Consider the following 19,941-nt stretch of genomic DNA (forward strand, 5'->3'; position numbering starts at 1 on the left):
CACTTAATCCACAGCTTTGAGAAAATGAATTTCTCTTCTAACTGGCTACATAGAGCATCATTTTAATCCTGTGTAAATCCACTATACAAAAGAACTTGATTTGTAACTAATAAAAACATCCTTAAATGGAACTGAGGTGTGATTTCTAATAATATCCTACAATGAAAATTATACTCAAAGGGTGATGTTTAGGGGCCTCCCTGGTGGCGCAGTGGTTGAGAGTCCGCCTGCCGATGCAGGGGACACGGGTTCGTGCCCCGGTCCGGGAAGATCCCACATGCCGCGGAGCGGCTGGGCCCGTGAGCCATGGCCGCTGAGTCTGCGCGTCCGGAGCCTGTGCTCCGCAGCGGGAGAGGCCACAACAGTGAGAGGCCCGCGTACCAAGAGGAAAAAAAAAAAAAAAAAAGGTGATGTTTAGCTCATAGACTACTTTATAGGGACTCTGTGAAGGTCATAGGAACTATAGTCTCAACATAAAATATACTTGAGACATAAGGAAATATGGGTAAAGTTGTGTCCTAACCCTAAGAAATAATTTAACAGCCTTAAAAGTCACGTTAAGTAACAGGACATCTTCCTGATTTACATGCTATTTTTTTCTTTTGTTGTTTCTTAGAGAGGTTTCCTTTAGTAAGAATTAAGCACTGTCCATTCATTTACTTTGCATATAAACCAGTATCAACTTCACAAAGTTACAGTAACTCTAGTATTTAATAGTTTCACTTAAAAAAAAAAATTCCAAGTGCCAGGTTAGCTGTTTAGGAATTTTACATAATTAGACTCTTTGCTCAGATTATCTCCAAATAGCACACACACAGATCCAGTTTTGTTTCGAACTTCTAACAGGGTCCTCACAGCTTAGATGTCAAGTCACCTAGTTCAGGAATTTTGTTTTTGGTTAAAATATGACAGATTAAAAAATTCAGAGTATCTTTTCAATATCATCTTGTTTGCTAGTGTCTTGATTCTGCAACTGTTTTCATTTGTGGTAGTATTAAGTTTGCCAGCTTAAGGCTATGTTTATGGTTAGAAAAATATTAATTTTACTTATATCAGAGCTTTTTGTATCCAAATATTGGAAAAAATATTCCATGTTTGATTTGGAAAAACTGTAGTACTAAATGTCACAGAATTCTCATCTGATATCTAATTCAGTAAATTTTTAATTGAAGAAGGCTGTTTATCAAGTTTTTCAGGATTACTTAAATAAAGCAATTAAATGCCAACAGTTTAAAGCAGGATAGGGACAACATGGAGACACCCTGCCAAAGACATGGTTGATTCCAGAAGCACTAGTGCACATGCAACCCTGAAGCCCAGGGGAAAGCAGTATGTGAATTTAGCCATAAATACCAAATAAAGCCAGATTTTCAATATAATTGACAGTTGCCAGGACCAGGGATGGTCTAGTTGCCATTACAGGAGGTAAGAAAATGTGATGGGTGTCCTTAGGGCTGCTCTTCTTTTACAACCTCAGCTGACAAGATGGAAATCAAGGGAGATTAAATGTAACTCACTGGTCTGCTGACCACCCCCTGCAGTTATCACCAATGTTTCCTTTTGTTACCAGTCCTTGTTCTCTCTAGAGGCTATTTCTCCTGAGTATTTTACTGACACAGACTGACTAAATCAGTTACCTAAAAGGTTGTACAATTCTGGTTCACAGGCTCCAGAATGACTTCAAGTCATCCAACATAAAGCACACCACCTCTTAGAGCAACTCCCTAGTAAGAGGTGCAATGTCTATAGATACAAGGTATGGTTTTGAGCTAAAATCTACAACCACTACATTTTGCACAAGGGGAACGATAAATTTCAAGCTCCACAAAATTAGTGTTCTACTATCATAAAGAAATTATACATAATAAAACACTGTTTTCAGATTTGCCTCACCAAAAATGATGTGTCAATAACTGAAGATATTATATACACAAACACAGAAGTAAACCATTTTCAAAGACAATCAAATCTACCTCTTATTCAAAGTTTAGGACCTACCATTTAAATTTGTGTTTTTATTTATAAAATAATAACTGATAATTTTCACTAATATATTATATTTTGGAGATCATTAAGAGAATATTTTGGAGAAATAAAACCAAAGGCTATTTTGAAAGAAACCGCAGTTTCTTCTGTGCTGTTACATGAAGTAAAATCATTTAAGAATGAAGCTGATACAATTCAGCTTACACACACACACTATTATTGATGAGGATGGTCTACAGGAAGAGTACGGAACATAAAGTTCAAAGAATTATATCCATACTACAAAAGTTCCAAATGCCAAACCAACCTTAAGTTTAATCTGTCTACCAGTTACCACTGTAATCACCTTTTATTACTAATACTTGTTCTATTGGAAGACCATTAAGAAGCCAAAAAAGTTTTAAATATATTAATCGTTAAAAACAACAAAGAACAGTTTAAAGAAAGAATATATTTGAACCATATAAACAAAAAGGTATTACAATAAGAAAAAATAATGTAACAATTTATGTAAGTACCTAACATATGAGCATGCTCTTAACATCTAAAACAAAAAATAAAAAGGTAACATTGGTACTATATATATATATTTGACAAGTGTGCATTAAAGAATTCTCTAATATAAAACATTTAAAATGTGGAGAATACTTTTTCAAGATACAGAAAACAATTGTTAAGATAGGCACACCCACAACTCTTTTAAAACCGTGCTTATGGAAGATAAAATTGATCCGAGCATTCCTTCTCAGATGTGCAGAAGCTCTGAAATTGTAAATCATTTGATATTGCCTCCCACTTTTGCACTGTTTGAATTTCAACACTGACTGGTATGAATTACACAATTAAGTAGTTTTTCAGTGTTTCTGCCAAGGTTCCATATAGAATGCATCTATTTAGTATGAATACTTAAAACAGCAACATCGTTTGTATAAAAGTCACTTCCTTATATTTTTTCCTTTTTTTAAAAAGGCACTATATTTAGAAAATAGTAATTATAACAAATAGTGCTCTGGAAAATCTGAAACTCCAAATCAATGTGCTCCATCAACCATAAGTAGATCTAAGAAGCACTAACTAAAAAGAACACGACTGTAAAAAGCTGATAAATTTAAAGATTATAAAATTGGTTTATTGTAAAAGCAATTCAAGAATACCCAGTTAAAATCTTATCCCAATGCCACCCAATACAACCAAGAAGCAGTTAAACACGTTACATTAGGAATAAGGACATAAAACAAGGAAGAGCACGTCAAGGCTGTGATTCAAACTCAGAAAGAGAAAGGCTTAGGTCTCCTTCAGATCAGTACAGAGGGTACGATAAGATCAAAGCACCATGTCTGTTAGGTACCACGGTGCTGCTTCAACACTGAGGTATAACTGGGTAAATTAAAGGTGAGAGGAAATGAAGAACTCCATATTTTTGTTTTGTGGGTGTACTTGAGTGATTAAAATTTTAGGAACAACTGACTTTAATGACAGCAAGATGCAAGACAAGTCTTTATTGAAGAAAAAGAAGCTTATAAAGTTCTCTATCAAGGTCCCACTAAGTCTTCACAACTCCCCTCCCACCTTCCCACCCTCTCCCCTAATCTAAAGCTACTCTGCTGATATATAAAATGCGATCTTAATTTGTGGCTTAATGGCAAATTGTAAGCACTCCTTCCAAGTAGCTTTGATCTTCTGCACATAAAAAAGCCAACATGCTGTATCATCCATCCATAAACTCAATTATGCATTCTAGGCAGAATTTCATTATTCCTCTAAAAAAATCAATACATCTGCACAGTGGCCATTTCCCCCCAGACTTAATTCAAGATTTAATCTTTCTTCTGTTTTCTTAATAATAGCCTTAGAGTCAATTATTATGAATGATCAACCTATGAATCATTATATACAACACAGTGATTGCATTTTGAGCACTGAAATTACTTAATATAAAACTTCTTACTTCCAACTTTTGCACTCCTCTAAATTGAAGGGTCAAAATGCTTAGATTCTGTAATCAGAAAGAAAAAAAAAAAAAAACACTTGTCTTCCTAAGCTGAGGCTTTTCATAGCAGTTTTAGCCAGGAAAAGAGATTTTATGTCTTATAAACCCTTGAAAATAAGGGCTTACTCTAGAAACACTGAAAGACCCTTAATCATAGAGGTGCTAGCTGGTACCACTATAATTCACAACCAAGTATTACTTCATAGCTTATACTGAAGGTTTGATTCATGCTCATTTTGTTCCTTTAAAAATACTCTTTGGAAAACATTATTACTCCTGTAGACACATACTCTAGTTATATCTCTTCCAGTAAAAATAAAAGTATAATCATGATTATCTCTATTTCTTTGCTAAATTCAACTACCAATATACATTAATCTGATCACTTTACCAGCTAACTTATGACCTTACAGTATTCTATATACTATCCAGGGTCAATTCTCAGCATACAGAAGCAGAAGCAAGTCTTAGAAGAACGATTTTGTAGGTAATATTTCAATGTAGTCCTTAATGTGTTCATTACAAAAGAGAACTAAAGTACTAGAATTTACTTCCAAAACTAAGGCAAAGGTAAACTTTCAAAGCTAAAGGAAGGTAAACCACTATATAAAGCTTACTTCTGTCATGTACACTATGAACCTAACTCAGTGATTTCCCATCAGGACGTAAAATTAGTCTGAGGGACTAACCAGGGGATAATAAAGCCATTTCTTGTTTGCTTCTTTCAAATTCATCAGATAATATCCATTGTGTGCCCAGAGGGCATACAGGACTCCTCTAGGCACTACCCATAATAACAGCCCTTTCTAGAACACTAAACTACCACCAACATTTGCAGACTGCCCCAACCAGATTTAAACTACCTGTGAAATATAAACTACTAGTCATGTATTCTAAATGCATACATTCAAAGCTACCATTTTAAAATAAATTGGAAAGTAGGGAAAACTTAAAAAAAAAAAAAGATACATTCTGCTATCACACTATCATAAACATTATAAGTGTGTGTGTGGGTATATATAGAGAGAGCAGATTACCAAGATTTAAATAAGATGGTAAAAAAAACCAGGACATGTAGATTTACCAAAGGAACTACAATAACTGTCCCAAGCTACAAGTATAAACAGATTCACTATAATGGTAATTTGCCTAAGTTCTGAGAAACAACAACAACAACAACAACAAAAAAAAAAAAAAAAAAAGAAAAAGAAAAAAAAGAAACCCCAAAACAATAAAAACCCCAACCAAGACAAAAAACAAACAAAAAAGAAACCAAAAACAACAACAACAAAAAGCCACAATAAAACCCACCAAAACCTATACTAGAGTATGTGGCAATAATTAATATATTTCTATGGAAATTATCTCAAGCCTTATAAGCTCCTAAAATAAAATCAACGTCACTATGTGACTAATGATAGCACTAGGAGGAAAAAAAACCCACTGAAAGTAAAACAGTCTTCAGCCTTGGTTTCAGCTATCTCTTCAAATCAGCATAAGTACTTAATATCAGATACAACATTTTTGGCTTGTCAGACCAGTAAGTCATGTTTTTCCACTGGCCAAAGGCAGCTGAAGAAACAATTGCTTGAACAAACTAAATGCTGTGACGTGAAGCATTTGACTTCCAAGTCTGAGTATTTAGTTAAAATGACTGGTGAACGTCTAACTGGGCAAAAGGAATGGCATCCATCATCCAAACAGGCTCACTTCCCCCAGCCCCCAAAACAAACAGTAGTTATAATAGCAAAAGAAACAAAAAAAGTTTTTTTTGATTCTTTAGAGCCAAACATGGAAGAGGTCAGCAATATATTAACAGCAGCAATGGACAAGGAAGAGCAAAATAGTGGATGAAAGAATCTTGCTGGACGTTTGTTCATCTTTTTCTGTATTAGCCAGAAGATCACAACCGGCTTATTTGGAAATTTCAGGTATATCTCCTTAGATCCTTCACAGATTTAGAATTCAGTCTACCTGAGGGCTCTATAACCATGTAAGAAAGCTTTCTTTATCTAGCTTGGTGGCGGCCAAAACAGACTCCATGTCATTAAGGATGTCAGAACTCAAAGCTTCTTGTAGACTTGGCATCAACTCCTCTCCTTCTATGTTCATTCCATCTCCTTCCAGTGTTCCAAGGTCCACATTTGTCCCAGGAATGGCTTCAAGATAGTCTGGGAAACGGTTCTGCTGTGAGGGTAGGGTGCTTTGGTTGATAGTGTCACCTAGATGGAACAGTGAGAAAGAGAATAGGTCCTTTTTGAAAAGCTAACATCAGAGCCGTATCATGTGAGTATACATAAATGCACAGGGAAAGAAACGCATTCCTGACCGACCTCCTCCACTGGCCCACAGTTTACTTAAGGTCAAACAACTCACAGATAGCAAAGTAACAACGCAAGTTTCCTTTTGCTTCAAAATTGTTCAGATATTGAACAAGCTTGATTGCTTACTACTATGTGCTGAGCAGTAAAGGGGGTCCTGAAAAAAAATTCCTTAAAAAATTATATACAGCAAGAAAGAAAGAACAAGTATGACACAACAGCATCACTACTTGACTCTCTTCCAGGTATGCACCACCATAATAAGATAAAATATAAAAATGAATGGTATAGACCTGTCTTTCTCTGAAGTACACACTGGGGAACAGAATAAAAGAACTGCACAAAACTATTCCACCCTTAGGAGATTCACATTCACAACAGTAAAAACAAGCCTCCCAAAAAGTCCTTGGATAGGTAAGTCTTCCTAGCTTTGCTTCTAGGTTTCCCAAACTTACCTTGCCAAGAAACCTTTTTGTCCATGACAATGTTAACATTCCTTAACACTTCAATGGAACATGCTTTCAGAAAAACTAATATAAACCATTAAGTGTTAAAGAGAGAAATGGGGGGACAGAGGAGTCAGGAAAGGTGTTATGAATGAGATGGGTTTGAAGCAACTCCTATGGATGATTTAAGATTTAGATGAAGAGAGGGCGCTGTGGATTCCCAGAAGCATCAAAGCCATAAACTGGATGAGCACAGGTACAGAAGACTTGCCAAACACTTTTAGAAGCTGCCGGCTAAAGAACTAGCTAGCTGGAGAACTGCTTCATTTCCCCGCCAATTCGTGCCCTCTGATAGCTGCCAAGGCCAGGGTCACCGGTTAATCCACAGGAAAAAGGGTTCTATAATTACCCCTGTGACGCAGGTATTTCTTAGCTTCTGCAAGATCCCTGAAACTATTCTAACAATAAAGTAGGTAAGCCCCACCACCTAGCCTTTCCTACCTGGCTTCCTGAGCCCCATATCACCTAAGTTGGACCAAAGACCCTCACAAAAAAGAGGGAAGCAGACAATGAATCACATATAGAGACATATGAATCACATATAGAGATCTTCTCCAAAATTAAGAACACAAATCCAGGGGCTTCCCTGGTGGTGCAGTGGTTAAGAATCCTCCTGACAATGCAGGGGACACGGGTTCGAGCCCTGGCTCGGGAAGATCCCACATGCCACGGAGCAACTAAACCCGTGCACCACAACTACTGAGCCTGCACTCTAGAGGCCTGCAAGCCACAACTACTGAAGCCCATGTTCCGCAACAAGAAAAGCCACCACAATCAGAAGCCTGTGCACTGCAACGAAGAGTAGCCCCCGCTCGCTGCAACTAGAGAAAGCCCGCGAGCAGCAATAAAGATCCAACACAGCCAAATAAAATAAAATAAAATAAATTTATTTAAAAAAAAAAGAAAAAAGAATACAAATCCATATAACAGAGACTTCTAATAGGGTCCTCAACTGCTCTGTCAATTAACTCAATGTTTTAAATGCTAAAATATAAAATAAGTCATGTCAAATAGAGCTGAGATATTCATGACATTTAAAAACTGGGAAAAGACTGAAATTACAAGATGCCAACAAAACAAACAAAAAAACCCCACAAAGCAAACTTAATTTGAATTGAAGTTTACAGGATCTCAATTGGTTTTCTTCTGAATAATCTTTGCTCACAATAGTTTAATTAGACCTGGTAATACAATGACTACTTCTCACCGAAAGCTAGAGGAATAAAGAATACCAACCTGTATCCATTTCATCAACACTGTTCAAGAAGTCGTCTGGGGTCCGAGGGACACTGTAGCTGCTCATGCTTAGTCCGCTGTCTGTGCTCTCATCTCGAGAGTGATAGGTGCCACTACAAAGAATGAGAGTTAAAGACCAACACAAAAAATTTAAGAAATGATTTCAAGGTAAAAATATAAACACCTGCTGAGTACCAACATGATTCTCAAAGAGGATTAGTGAAAATTCTTGCCCTGCAGCATCTGAAACAAGCACCCTCCTTCAGGGCCCATACAAAGCTCTTTTGCTATGAGGTGAAACAGACAAGTTAATCCTAATTGAAACTGGCAACTTTAGGGGGCCAAAATTTTCCTAAGGTTCTGGGCTTGGTGGCAATAAGGGAAAAGAAAGATATTTCCAGTTTTCCTAGGTGACAGAAAATTCTCTGTGTAGATATTCTCTAGTATCATTTGAATCTAGGGGCTCCACATGGTTCATTTGTTTCAAGGTCTCAATTCCCCAAGTGGCAGTGGTCACAGGCATAGGTCAAAACACAACCTCCAGGTGGGTGGTGAGACAGGTCTGCACTAGATTCATGCTAAATTCCTAGCTCTCATGCAGAGAGTTTAAGCCAGAAAAATCAAACCAAAATAAAGAACCAGAATTTCTTTTTTGACTGGGCCAAAACATGAGTCACTGCCGATAAGAACTGAACTCCCTAGCTTGATCTCCTTGTTTCTGTTTGGGAAAGGCGGGGAGCTGCAAACAAACACCTTAGCATGAGATAGGAGCCCTGAGAGTTCCAGATGAAGGAAAGATTAAAAACAAAAAACAAAAAAACTACAAGGCACATACCTTGAGAAAAACAGAAAACTATGAGCCAAGACAGATTTTTACTTTAGGCTAAATGAAAAGTATCACAGATTTACATACAAGTATGGTAAATATCCTTAGACTATTACTTTCATAAATACGACACTCTCCTAACCTAGTAGCACGCAGACACCAGGTGGCATCGCCTGTAGAATTGGGGGTTCTGCTAATTGTAGAAAAACTATGGCAAAGTGTGAAATAAAGGCAATTGTTCGTAATGGTCTCTGACTACAGGGCAAACTCTAACTTTCTCCACAGCTTGGACACTTAAACAGCTGTTTAGCTTACACAAAAGTTAAACAAAAAATAACTAAGCTTTAAAAACAAGATTTAATAGTTGCTCAAGGTCGAAAGCTCAGTCCCCTAAATTTCTTTCCTAAATTACTCAATGCACTTGCCTTGTTCTCCCTCCCCTTCACTCTGTATATTGCAACCACTAGTTTAATGCTTCTGTCAGACTTTGGCAAGATTCAAAAGCCTCACACAGATCCAAGAAAACACAAATTTGCCTCTGAGACCATTTGTATACAATGCAGCTACTTTGGAGAAGGTCTCAGGATGTGGTTTGTTTTTATTTTGCCTGTCTTGATCTGGGACAAGGGCCTGGTCCTAGTCATCACTCTATTCCCACTGCTGAGAACGGAGCACATATCAAGACACTCAAGACTCTGTTACAGAATAGCTGAATGTACACAGTTGTTCAGAGTTCTTTCCAAGCCCCAGGGGAAGCACATGGGCACTCCTGAAGACAGAGTTCACAAGGCCATTTCCCTGGTCAGGGACTGCTCCCTGCAGCCCCCCAACCTCCCTTCAATAAACATTCACTGAGCATCTGCTACTACGTGATAGGGATTAGAATAGTCTGAGGATACAACAAAAATCTACAACTGATGCTTTCTGAGAGGCTCACAACTTCAGGGAGGGAGGTGAACAAATACGTTAATGAATCATATACAAGGGCAACGTGAGCAAAGTGCTTTCAGAACAAAGAGGAGTAAGCTTGAAACGTACAGGGGAAAGGTTTCATGGAAGGGAATGTGGGAGCTGGCCTTGAAAGACCTCAGAGTAAAAGGGAGATGAGGGGATGTTCCACCACTACTAAGAGTCAACTCCATGGCAAGTTAGGGGAACAAGTGTTTAGAGCTTAAGGAATATGTATAAATCGAATGATGGGCAGTGGGGAAACCATCAAGAGTTTCTGAAAAGAAAAATGTTATAGTCAGATGTATGTTTTAGAACCTGGGGGTACTACAGAGAGTAGACATGGAATTTTGCCCTGAGACTAACAACACGGGTAATGTTCCATTCTGTGATCTTTACCAGAAAATAGAATCTTAAACTGTAGCTCAGGTCTTATCAAAAGTTTTAAGAAACAATCTGCACAAATGACTATCAGGAGGATATGCAGTCTATCCATTTTTTTCCAAATGGTCTAATTTCATCCCTGGATCAATACAGGACTTCAATAAGACGGGTACTGGAATTATATTGATCTGAAATTTCCTTTGTGGAAAAGAAAGTTCTGTGGCTATGACCTTTCCTAATTAACCTCAGTTTAAGCTTAGAACTACAGTCTTATATAAATATACTCAATTTTTGGCAGAACTTTAAACTGCATATATCAGAAGAGTAAATACAAACTTAAGTACCCTTTAGATGGCCTTTGAAACCAAACTTACCAATTAGGGCACCAGCACTAACTAACCTTAAGACAGAGCAAATGACAGACAATTCTATTGTACTAAATATTTTGGTATGACAAGGTGTTTTGTTTATCTTAGGATCAGGATGTTTTCAATTCAATTGGTGAGAACTGAAAGGGTAGCATTATAGCCTTCTTAAACAAAAATACCTTTAAATGTTTTAAAAAGTACACTGTTTAAAATTGGTTAAAAAAAACAAAAGCAAAGACCAGAAAGCATTTGTTCCTTACTTTAAAAGCTGAAACTCCATAAATATTTGACAATCTAGAAGAAAGAATTGTAGTCAAATCTTAATTTTAAACGGCCTTCTAGGCAAAGAATATGTTCTGTCTCAGCTTGCAGTTTTCAACATAGCCCTCCCTACATATAATAACATCTTTGCAATATGCCTGAAACCCAAGATTTGTGATAACTCACTAAAAATCATCCTTAAACTATGTTATTTTCAATACTCTTTAATATTAATACATTATTTGAAAGAGGCACAACCTTACTTTTTATCTCCTTGACCTATAGCCCTTAAGAACATGAGGCCTTACAGTGCTCCTGCAGTGAAACTTCTCAGGCTGAACACTTACGTGGAAAATTCCTTCTAATGATCCTTACAATGCAGCCCTAAGTAGGCTTAAGATGCAGTTCATTTGCTTTTATAGAAAGGCATTCACATGTTCCTTCATGATTCTGCAAGTAACTGTTTTTCAACAGTATAGGCACAAGCAAACACGTGACTGTGAATAAGTATCCCCTCTACAAGTCTGAACAGCTCATTTCCTCTCACACGAGCCAGCTTTTAATCCTCAAGTTTTATTGTACTAGCCATTTATGGAGAGATTCATTTACAGCTATGGTTTTTGGCCCACAAAGATGTTCAAACAGCTTATTACAAGTACTAAGGAGAATCACCTTAAAACTATGATCTTTTTCAGATGTTGGCCAGTAGCAACTCTTACCAACCTGTTAAGAAAGGGATCTGAGCTATTGGTCGTCATTGTTCTCAATTCCTGAGACATCCCAGGAGAAGATACTGGATTTTGAGTCCCACCATCCTGCTCCAGTGTTGGTAACTGGCTACGGAGAGCTAATTCCTAGAAAAAAATCAACACAAATAAACAGAATCAATCTATTGACTAACAAAGTTATCGTTAGGTTTAAAGTAATAAACTTGTACATATAAAGCTGAAGTATTAACATCTAAAAGTTAATGAGTTTCCCAATCAGAAGGACCAGGTTCTTCTATCCATTTCAAGTGATTAAACATTAAATTATATAAACTGAAAGTTTAATTAGTCTTATTAACCCCAAAACATATATACTTAACTACTTAGCTTCCTTTTGGTATTTTCCTTTTCTGGCAGACACTCCTAAATCCCTCCTTTGGGGTAGGATGGCAAGTCTGATCTTTACAAAAGAGAATTCTTCTTACAGTTTATTTTTACTCACCAACCCTCATATGGTTTTATATGTTTGGCACCAGTAATAAAAATAAAGTCAAAAGAACAAAATTTGGTGATTTACCAAGACACCAACACTCCTCACTGCCCTCCTGCATTGTTTTACAATTTGGTATCAAGTAACTCATTCTGACTTCAGGTTTTTCAATCTTGAACTGTCTTCGGGGGCATCCAACAATTTCTCAGCAAGATTCTACCTGGAAACTGAGCAAAAGCTATGGGCCATTACTACCCTGATCTCATTTCAGAAGGGCTGCCTCAACGTGCTTCCAAACATTCCAGGCCTCAGCTTTATATTTGCCTGGGGCTTCAAGGCTAGTTCACCTCACTCTGGCCAACTCTTACACCTTTATACCTCACCCCCTGCAGCCTTCCTGAGCCAAGCCTGCTCGCTGAGGCACACACCATCTCCAGCATCCTCACTCCCAGTCACCACTGGGTCCAGAAGCAGTGGAGATATTCTCTGAGCTCTGCACCACCACTTCTAGACTACGCAACAACCACTTCTTTTTACTCAGGTTTCTGCCTCCTAGATACCCCATCCTTTAAATGGGTTTCTTAACCAGAGGGTCATGACAGAATGCAGAGGGTATGTGAACTTGGATGGAGAAAAAAATTTACATCTTTATTTTCATTAACCTATAACTAAAATCTAGCATTTTCTTCAATTATAAATATAGGCAACAAACAGTAGTATTTACTATACCTTTGACTTTTCATCAATAGAAAACATTTTCATATCATGCTCTAGTTGTTGCAAATGTATCAAAATACCATTTATATTCATTAGTATTTCAATATTATATTAATTTTAAGACATGCCACTATATCTCATTACTTATACATTACATAGATGATTCACTCGACATGAGTTCCTTGAATTTCTGTATTCCAGTGATCTTCATCCCTACCTACCTCAATCACCCACTTACACAGCCAAGACCTTGTTATTCCAAAACCAAACCTACCTCTACAATCTTTACTCATGTTTGGGACAATGATCATTGTTTCACTTCATTGCAACTGCATCTACCACCCGGGAACTGTCAACATCCATGCACAAAATCTATACAGTAATCTAATGCTGAAATTCCTGGCTCTCTAAATTGCAATGATATTGACCACTTTACCATTGTATTTCAGTCATTAACTTCCTTGGTCACACCCTGAGCTGGTTTAGAAACTTCTTCCCCAGAAATCTTACATGTACTCATCCCGCTTTCTGGAACCGTATTTTTTCTTTCCATCCAGTTTCTTCTACCTCCTACTATTCCAATCTATTGGCTCTCCTTCCCTACAAGTTTAAATGCAGGGCTGATCATTTTAAATACACATGATTACCTTTCAGATTCCTGATACACACATAATTTTATTTCAACACAGCAAATTCCAACCATGAATCAATATTAAAAATGTGCTTGCTTCATTTCTATACTGAGACTGCTAAGAAATGCTACAGAAAAATCATACAACTATCCAGACTGTTATAAACTAATAGTCTTTGGCCTTGGCTGGGCCCTCCTTAGTACCACTCATTGTTTTTTTGTTTTTTCTTGGGTCCTTGGTTACTTTTTTCTCACATTCTCATGATTACTACTCCAAATCTGGCACACTCTCTCAAGACCCTGTTCACTTAAGTGCTTTTCCTTTTTCAAGCTCTCTCGCATTTAAATAAGAACACTGAGGTCATCAGGAACAATCTGTGGTTTTCTGGATCCTCCTGTCATCTCTTCCTGCTCCCCCAAAGCCATCTTCATTCATCACCTTTGTAACTTTTCTTCCAGTCTCAGAAAATGGATTCCCTCCTGCTGTCTCCCGTTCTAGGCCAACCCACACTCCTAGCAGCTTCTGGGGATCCATTTTACTTGTTTTCTCTATCTTCTATCTTTGATGTGCCCCTTGCCCCCATTTTCACCTTACAAAGTGAGAAGTGACTTTAAAACAAAGTGTACTCCCTGCAGGTCTTTAATATGAAATGTTTTCTCTTGGTACCATGTCTTTCCATATACTCTTGACTAGAACACTTTTCTTTCTTATTATTTAAGACACAGTTACCTTCTCTAGGTTAATTCTCCAGAATGATCCCATTTCCATCTTCGGATTGGATTAGATTAGACAGATAGACAATATGTCTTTCACACCCTGGGCATATATATGTAACATGATCTTAGCACTTACCACATGATATTGTAATTATTTCTTCTCTGCCCCTTAAGGGCACAAAATGAATAAATGAATGACTATTTTGGAGCATAAAACAAGAGCTTCTAAATACTTTGAAGAATTTATGTTGCTATTAAAATATAAGGATGTTAAAAGCAATAAATTTTATTTTACTTTAAAATATTTATTTATTTGGTTGGTTGGTTGGTTGTGCTGGGTCTTAGTTGTGGCATGCGTGTGGGATCTAGTTCCCTGACCAGGGATCAAACTCAGGTCCCCTGCATTGGGAGCACGGAGTCCTATCCACCAAGGCAGCCCCAAAAGCAATAAATTTTAAAGTGAATAAAATTATAGGCTCTGGATGAGGCTGATGCCTAGGGAAGGCATACTCACGTTTCTGTGTACCTAGTTTTGAACCTTGCAGCACAAAGCAAATACATCATTACTGAAATAACTTAATAAATTGGCTATAATTTTCATATTGTTTTTACAACTTTTATTTTACCCCTTTTGATGGTTTCCACTTTTTCAAGGTTTTATGAAGTTAAAGCTAATTGTTATGTGCAAAATCTCCATGTTCTCGCTACTTGGAATTCTGCCACATTGCTTGTTTGAAGCTATCAGATTTTTACTTTTTGCTGCGTTTAACAACTGAATTTCTACTGTCAGCAGACACTAAAGAACCAACTACCCACATTTACAGTGAAAGGTAATTTAGAGATGTGAATAAGAAGGCCAATGTTTACAAGTTGCCTGAGAAGACATCCAACCCCCTGAAAGGCTATGGAAATACTTCTCATCAAATCCATATTTGAGCCAGGACTAAGAGTAACTAACCTAGGGATTCATGTAAACTGAACTCGAAAGGAACAAGGGGAAAAAAATGCCACTTTATTTACTGGTGGTGGTGGTAGGACGGTGTTAGCATTATCAACCAAATAGTGAAGAATACGGCATGAAAACAAACGTAATGCGGTAAGGCCAATGATATAAATAACATATACATAGATTATAGAACCCATATACCAGGTATGGATATTCAGCTCAGGTTTGAAACTTCTAGTTACAGGGAAAACAAACAAACAAAACCCCAACACCAACCAAACAGGGTTGATTAGAAGTAATTTTTAAAGTATTATTGAGGTATAATTGATATATAATAACTTACACATACATCATCCAAAAATGGGTATATATTCTTACATAGCTCAGTATTTGCTAGAAACAAAATTACTTTAACTAAACTTGACTACTTGGTAGCCCCCTCCCCAGGGCATTCGTTCGTTCGTCCTTCCTTCCTTCCTTTCTTCTTCCTCCCTCCCTCCCTCCCTCCCTTCCTTCCTCCTTCCCTTCCTCTTCTTTCCTTCTTTCTTTCCTTCCTTCCTTTCTTTTCTTATTAGTCATCCATTTTATACACATCAGTGTATATATGTCAATCCCAATTAATTCTTTTGTTAATATTTTCATCTGTGAACGTAATTTATTTCACTGGGTTCAATAAGATGAAACATTTCTGGTGATATTTTAAGGAAATTGTCAAAAATTGGGGAGGAAAACCATATGTATTTTGTAGGAAAACAGGCCAACTTCCCCCTCCCCTTAACATATATCAATAAGTTCAGAGTTCAACTGAATATAAAAACAGTAACATCCACATCCACATAAACACACACACATGCATGCATGCACACACACCCCCACACAGAGATGTGGAAATCTGCGGAAGTATCTACTCCATGCTTTACCTAGTCAGACTTTGAAGGAGAGTGAATGTGGAGTCAGAACTAACTGAAAGAGCTCCTCCCTAAGCTGTCCTGCTGCCAGTGAGGAATAGTTAAATCATGGGTTTCATTGTGAGTAAGCTTTGTAATTCCTTGTATCCTTAGCCAAGGATTATAAATGTGAAAGTGAACACACTGCATAAAATTAATAATTTTAGAAGTAAAATATTTAAAATTTGTTTCAGAGTTGTACAGACTTTTGGCCAGTGATTTTAGAGAAAAATAATTAATATGGATAAGTACGAAATGAAGTTAAATAATCTGAATTTTTTAATCAAAAATATTTCATATAAACTTTCTCCATTATATGCATTTAAAAATAATTCCTGGGCTTCCCTGGTGGCGCAGTGGGTGAGTGTCCGCCTGCCGATGCAGGGGACACGGGTTCGTGCCCTGGTCCGGGAAGATCCCACATGCCGCGGAGCGGCTAGGCCCGTGAGCCATGGCAGGTGAGCCTGCGCTCCGCAACGGAAGAGGCCACAACGGTGAGAGGCCCATGTACCACAAAAAAAAAAAAAAATCCTGTATATATCTACATGTACCTATGTAGAATAAACCCATTCTGTTGCAATAAATTAATTTTGTCAAAACACATTTTGGATGAATATGAACATCATTTTGTAGTTGAGTAAATCTGGCATAGCTGTTTTAAAAATCAGCCTTGGGACATAACTGGATTGTCTACAAAAACTGATTTCAGTTGAAACACTTCATGTTGAAAGTTATGTCTATCTCTAAGGAGTTTTTTATCCTGAACAAATGTCTAATATTAGAATACTGAGCTAAAAATACAAGTTCGTTAAGCTTCTCTTTTTCCCAAAGGTAGTCAGAATAAACAGTCTGACAGACTTTCAAAAATGGAGAAGTAAGCAAGTTACAGGAAATTCAGCCAAAATTTATCATGCTTCTGTATTTCAAAGGTCAAACAGTTCTTTTAGAGTATTTGACTTTTTCTAAAGGAAGCAAATATTTTTAGCTCATTTTCTTCTGTAATAATACAAAAATGTGGTGGCTTTTCCCATTGAGCTTGTAAATCTTAGCTAATCTGGGACGCATGTGGAGTCAGAGCTATCTGCAACTATAAGTAAAACTGATGGTCCCAGCTTGGTCTGGAGGGAACTTTCCAGGATGGTTTATAAAGGAAAACATGATTTGCCTGGTTCACATAGTGGACTTTTATGGACTCAGGATCCAGCCATGAGCCATTGGCCCTTTTTGTATTTCCCTTCTCTCATTTAAATAGGAGTATCATTTCTCATAGGGTAAAAAAGATACTTTAAGATAATATATATCTGGCAGTAAAGTATTTTGGCTCCATATAAAACTGATGCTTTGGTTCACATCATTTAGAAAAATAAGGAGAAAGGCAGTAGAAGAAGTCAGTAGTCTGGAAACATTTAGAATATCTCTAGGTTATTAAATTCTTTAGAGTATCCAAGAGACATGGAAGCATATGTCTACACAAGTCAAAATTTAGAAACAAGTCAAATATCTATCAGTAGGTGAACAGATAAACAATTGTAGTATATCCCTACAATGGAATACTACTTAGCAATAAAAAGGAACGAACTATAAATACAACATGAATGAATCTCAAAATAATCATGCTAAGGTGAAAAAGTTATGATTCCATTTATAGAAAATTCTGTAAAGCTAATGTCAACTTTACTTTCTTAAAGCAATTTTATCTTCAGCAAATACCATGTAAGAGTGTTTCATTTCTGGATAATATACGGCACACAAATGAAGGTCCCCCCTCTCCAACCTAATCAATTTATTTAAGGTAGGTTAGTTTAGCGAACTAGAAATCCAAATTTAGAAATGAAGAATAACTCTGAAAATACACATCTTTTAAACAGTTTGTCTTAGTAATAGCAGTTTATGTCAACAATTTTAAAAACAAACAAACAAAAAGCCATTTCTTCCAACTGTTCAAGATAGGTCTTGCCATACCTCATTTTCCAACACAGCTTTAAACATTCACAGAATATTTAATTATGTTGGAAGTTATTAAAACATTTAGCCAATGTTTAGAATGCTTTTTGTTTTTTAATATTTGTGCCATTTACCAAAGTATCTTCAACTTCAGAACAACCTTTTTGACTAAAAAGATGTGTATCCATGATTCAAATTCATAGAATGATTCACAGAATCATTAGAATCTATGATTTATTCAATATTAGGACTTCAAAAAGAAGCGAGATAAACTTGGAAAAGGTATTAATTGGATTCTGAAAAAGCTTTTCTAGTATCTGCTAACATAAAAGAGAGTTTGGAGGGGAAAAAAAAGCCAAAACTTTGCTATTATTAAATTCAGAAAAAAAAAAACCTGTGGTGATTATTTTCACATGGCTCTGAACAGGGGTCCTGTACTATTTTGCTCTATTTGACTAAAACTATGGACATCTGAATCTCTTCACCATTTCGGGCTAACAGTGTAGTACAACATCCTCAACATTAATACTGTGGGTTTTATCCAGCATTAACCCAGTAACTGACCCTGGTGTGCATTTATTACTATCCATAAGGAATGGCGACTACACAATATTCATTAGTTGCAAAAAATTTATAGCTATAATGTCTATGAAGAGTAAAGCAATTATTTGCTCAGAGATAAGCTATCTATACACAGCAGTCTTGTTTCTATTTTCTGGGTCGTTTCAAGCATTCTGATGAGGGCACTTGGGGATGCGTTTTGACCTAGGCCTTACGAAGGAAATGGAGAATCTTAATCAGTAAAAGGGAAGGGGAAAAGTCAGGTACTCCTTATGGGGAAAAGCTCATGAGTGGAATCATGGCAACAAGACAGAGGAGTGCACTTGGCTGAAGGAAGGTAATTGGCTTAACCAGAATTGAGAGAGAGAAAGAAGGCTACTGACCACAGACCACAAATGAGCTAGGTTGCAGAGTTTATGCTTGATCTCATAGGTATTAGGGAAACGCAGGTACTAAGAACCACATTCTTAAGCATAAGAGAAGGTAAAAACATTCACACTCAGGGGGAACTATCTTTCCTCAAAGTGTTAGTTTCAAAACGTTTTGAAACAGAAGCTGGGATGCATTCCTAACCCACTCTCTCAAAGGTCTCCCTCCAGTCACAGAGGAGAAACTGATGTATTAGTAAGAGTTATACAGAGAAAACTGAGCATTCCATACATGTTCAATCTCATGGAGCAAAGACGATGTTTATACTTTTAAAAAGTTTTTTTTTTTTCTGAGACCAGAAATTGCTTTAGAAAGAAAAATAGTGAATAATCAAAATGAAATTTAAAAATTTAAAGCTCTATGAGGACAAATTTTCCCAAAATTCTGCCAACAAACCCTAACAAATTAAGGCAATAATTTCCATTTTTAACTAAGAAAATATACTAACCCCTTTAAAGTTGTCTCAATTTTCCAGAATTTTGTATTAACCTCATCCATACTGACAGTAGTTTATAAGACCAGGAAATTCTACAATAGACAGGTTTTGTTAATCCTATGCAGAAGTACTTAAGGATAGCTTTTGAAACAAGTAATTTGTGAACATTCTGAAGTCTGGTACCTTCCCACAGCAAATATATAATTACAAAACAATGCCACTGGTTTCATGTTGCTTGTTAACTTATCTGCACTGATTTCTATTAGAAAAGTAAAAACAAACAACAAACAGAACCCAAACCCCCCACAGCACTGAACAGGAGTGCCTTGTGCTCAAGTATTGAATGGATCCATCCCTTTTTCTTCATTATTCCTGTTTTTTGAGACTGGAAAGCTCTTTCTGGCTTTCTTGATTATCCTGGTAACCTTATTTAGAGGCATCTTCACTTAAGATATGACCCTTCTTTGTGGAATCTTTCCTGGCACCTACCTTAAGATAATCTAGAAAATATGTAGGATGAGAAAAACACAGATACTTGCTTGATACAAATACAACCATATTCTGGGTATTTGAGCAACTCCAAATTTAGC

The 19,941-nt window shown here is 36.8% G+C and overlaps 1 protein-coding gene across 8 annotated transcripts in view; it reads right to left on the reverse strand.

The window, feature by feature from the left end:
• Window positions 1-5,204: 5,204 nt before the first annotated feature.
• The window catches only part of YAP1 (Yes associated protein 1), a 105,127-nt gene continuing 90,390 nt past the window's right edge, over window positions 5,205-19,941 (reverse strand). For 5 of the 8 annotated variants that reach the window (XM_029207875.1, XM_029207871.1, XM_029207873.1 and 2 more), the window contains 3 exons: window positions 11,550-11,680; window positions 8,040-8,152; window positions 5,205-6,198 (listed from right to left, as the gene is read on the reverse strand). In XM_029207875.1, coding sequence (XP_029063708.1) covers window positions 5,960-6,198; window positions 8,040-8,152; window positions 11,550-11,680 — 483 coding nt within the window. In that variant the 3' untranslated portion in view covers window positions 5,205-5,959. The remainder of the gene's footprint in view (window positions 6,199-8,039; window positions 8,153-11,549; window positions 11,681-19,941) is intronic. The other 3 variants (XM_029207870.1, XM_029207872.1, XM_029207877.1) reach the window with 3 other exon arrangements.

The sequence above is a fragment of the Monodon monoceros genome, unplaced genomic scaffold (assembly GCF_005190385.1).
Source record: "Monodon monoceros isolate NGI ecotype Baffin Bay Population unplaced genomic scaffold, NGI_Narwhal_1 Super_Scaffold_7, whole genome shotgun sequence".
Taxonomy (NCBI): domain Eukaryota; kingdom Metazoa; phylum Chordata; class Mammalia; order Artiodactyla; family Monodontidae; genus Monodon; species Monodon monoceros.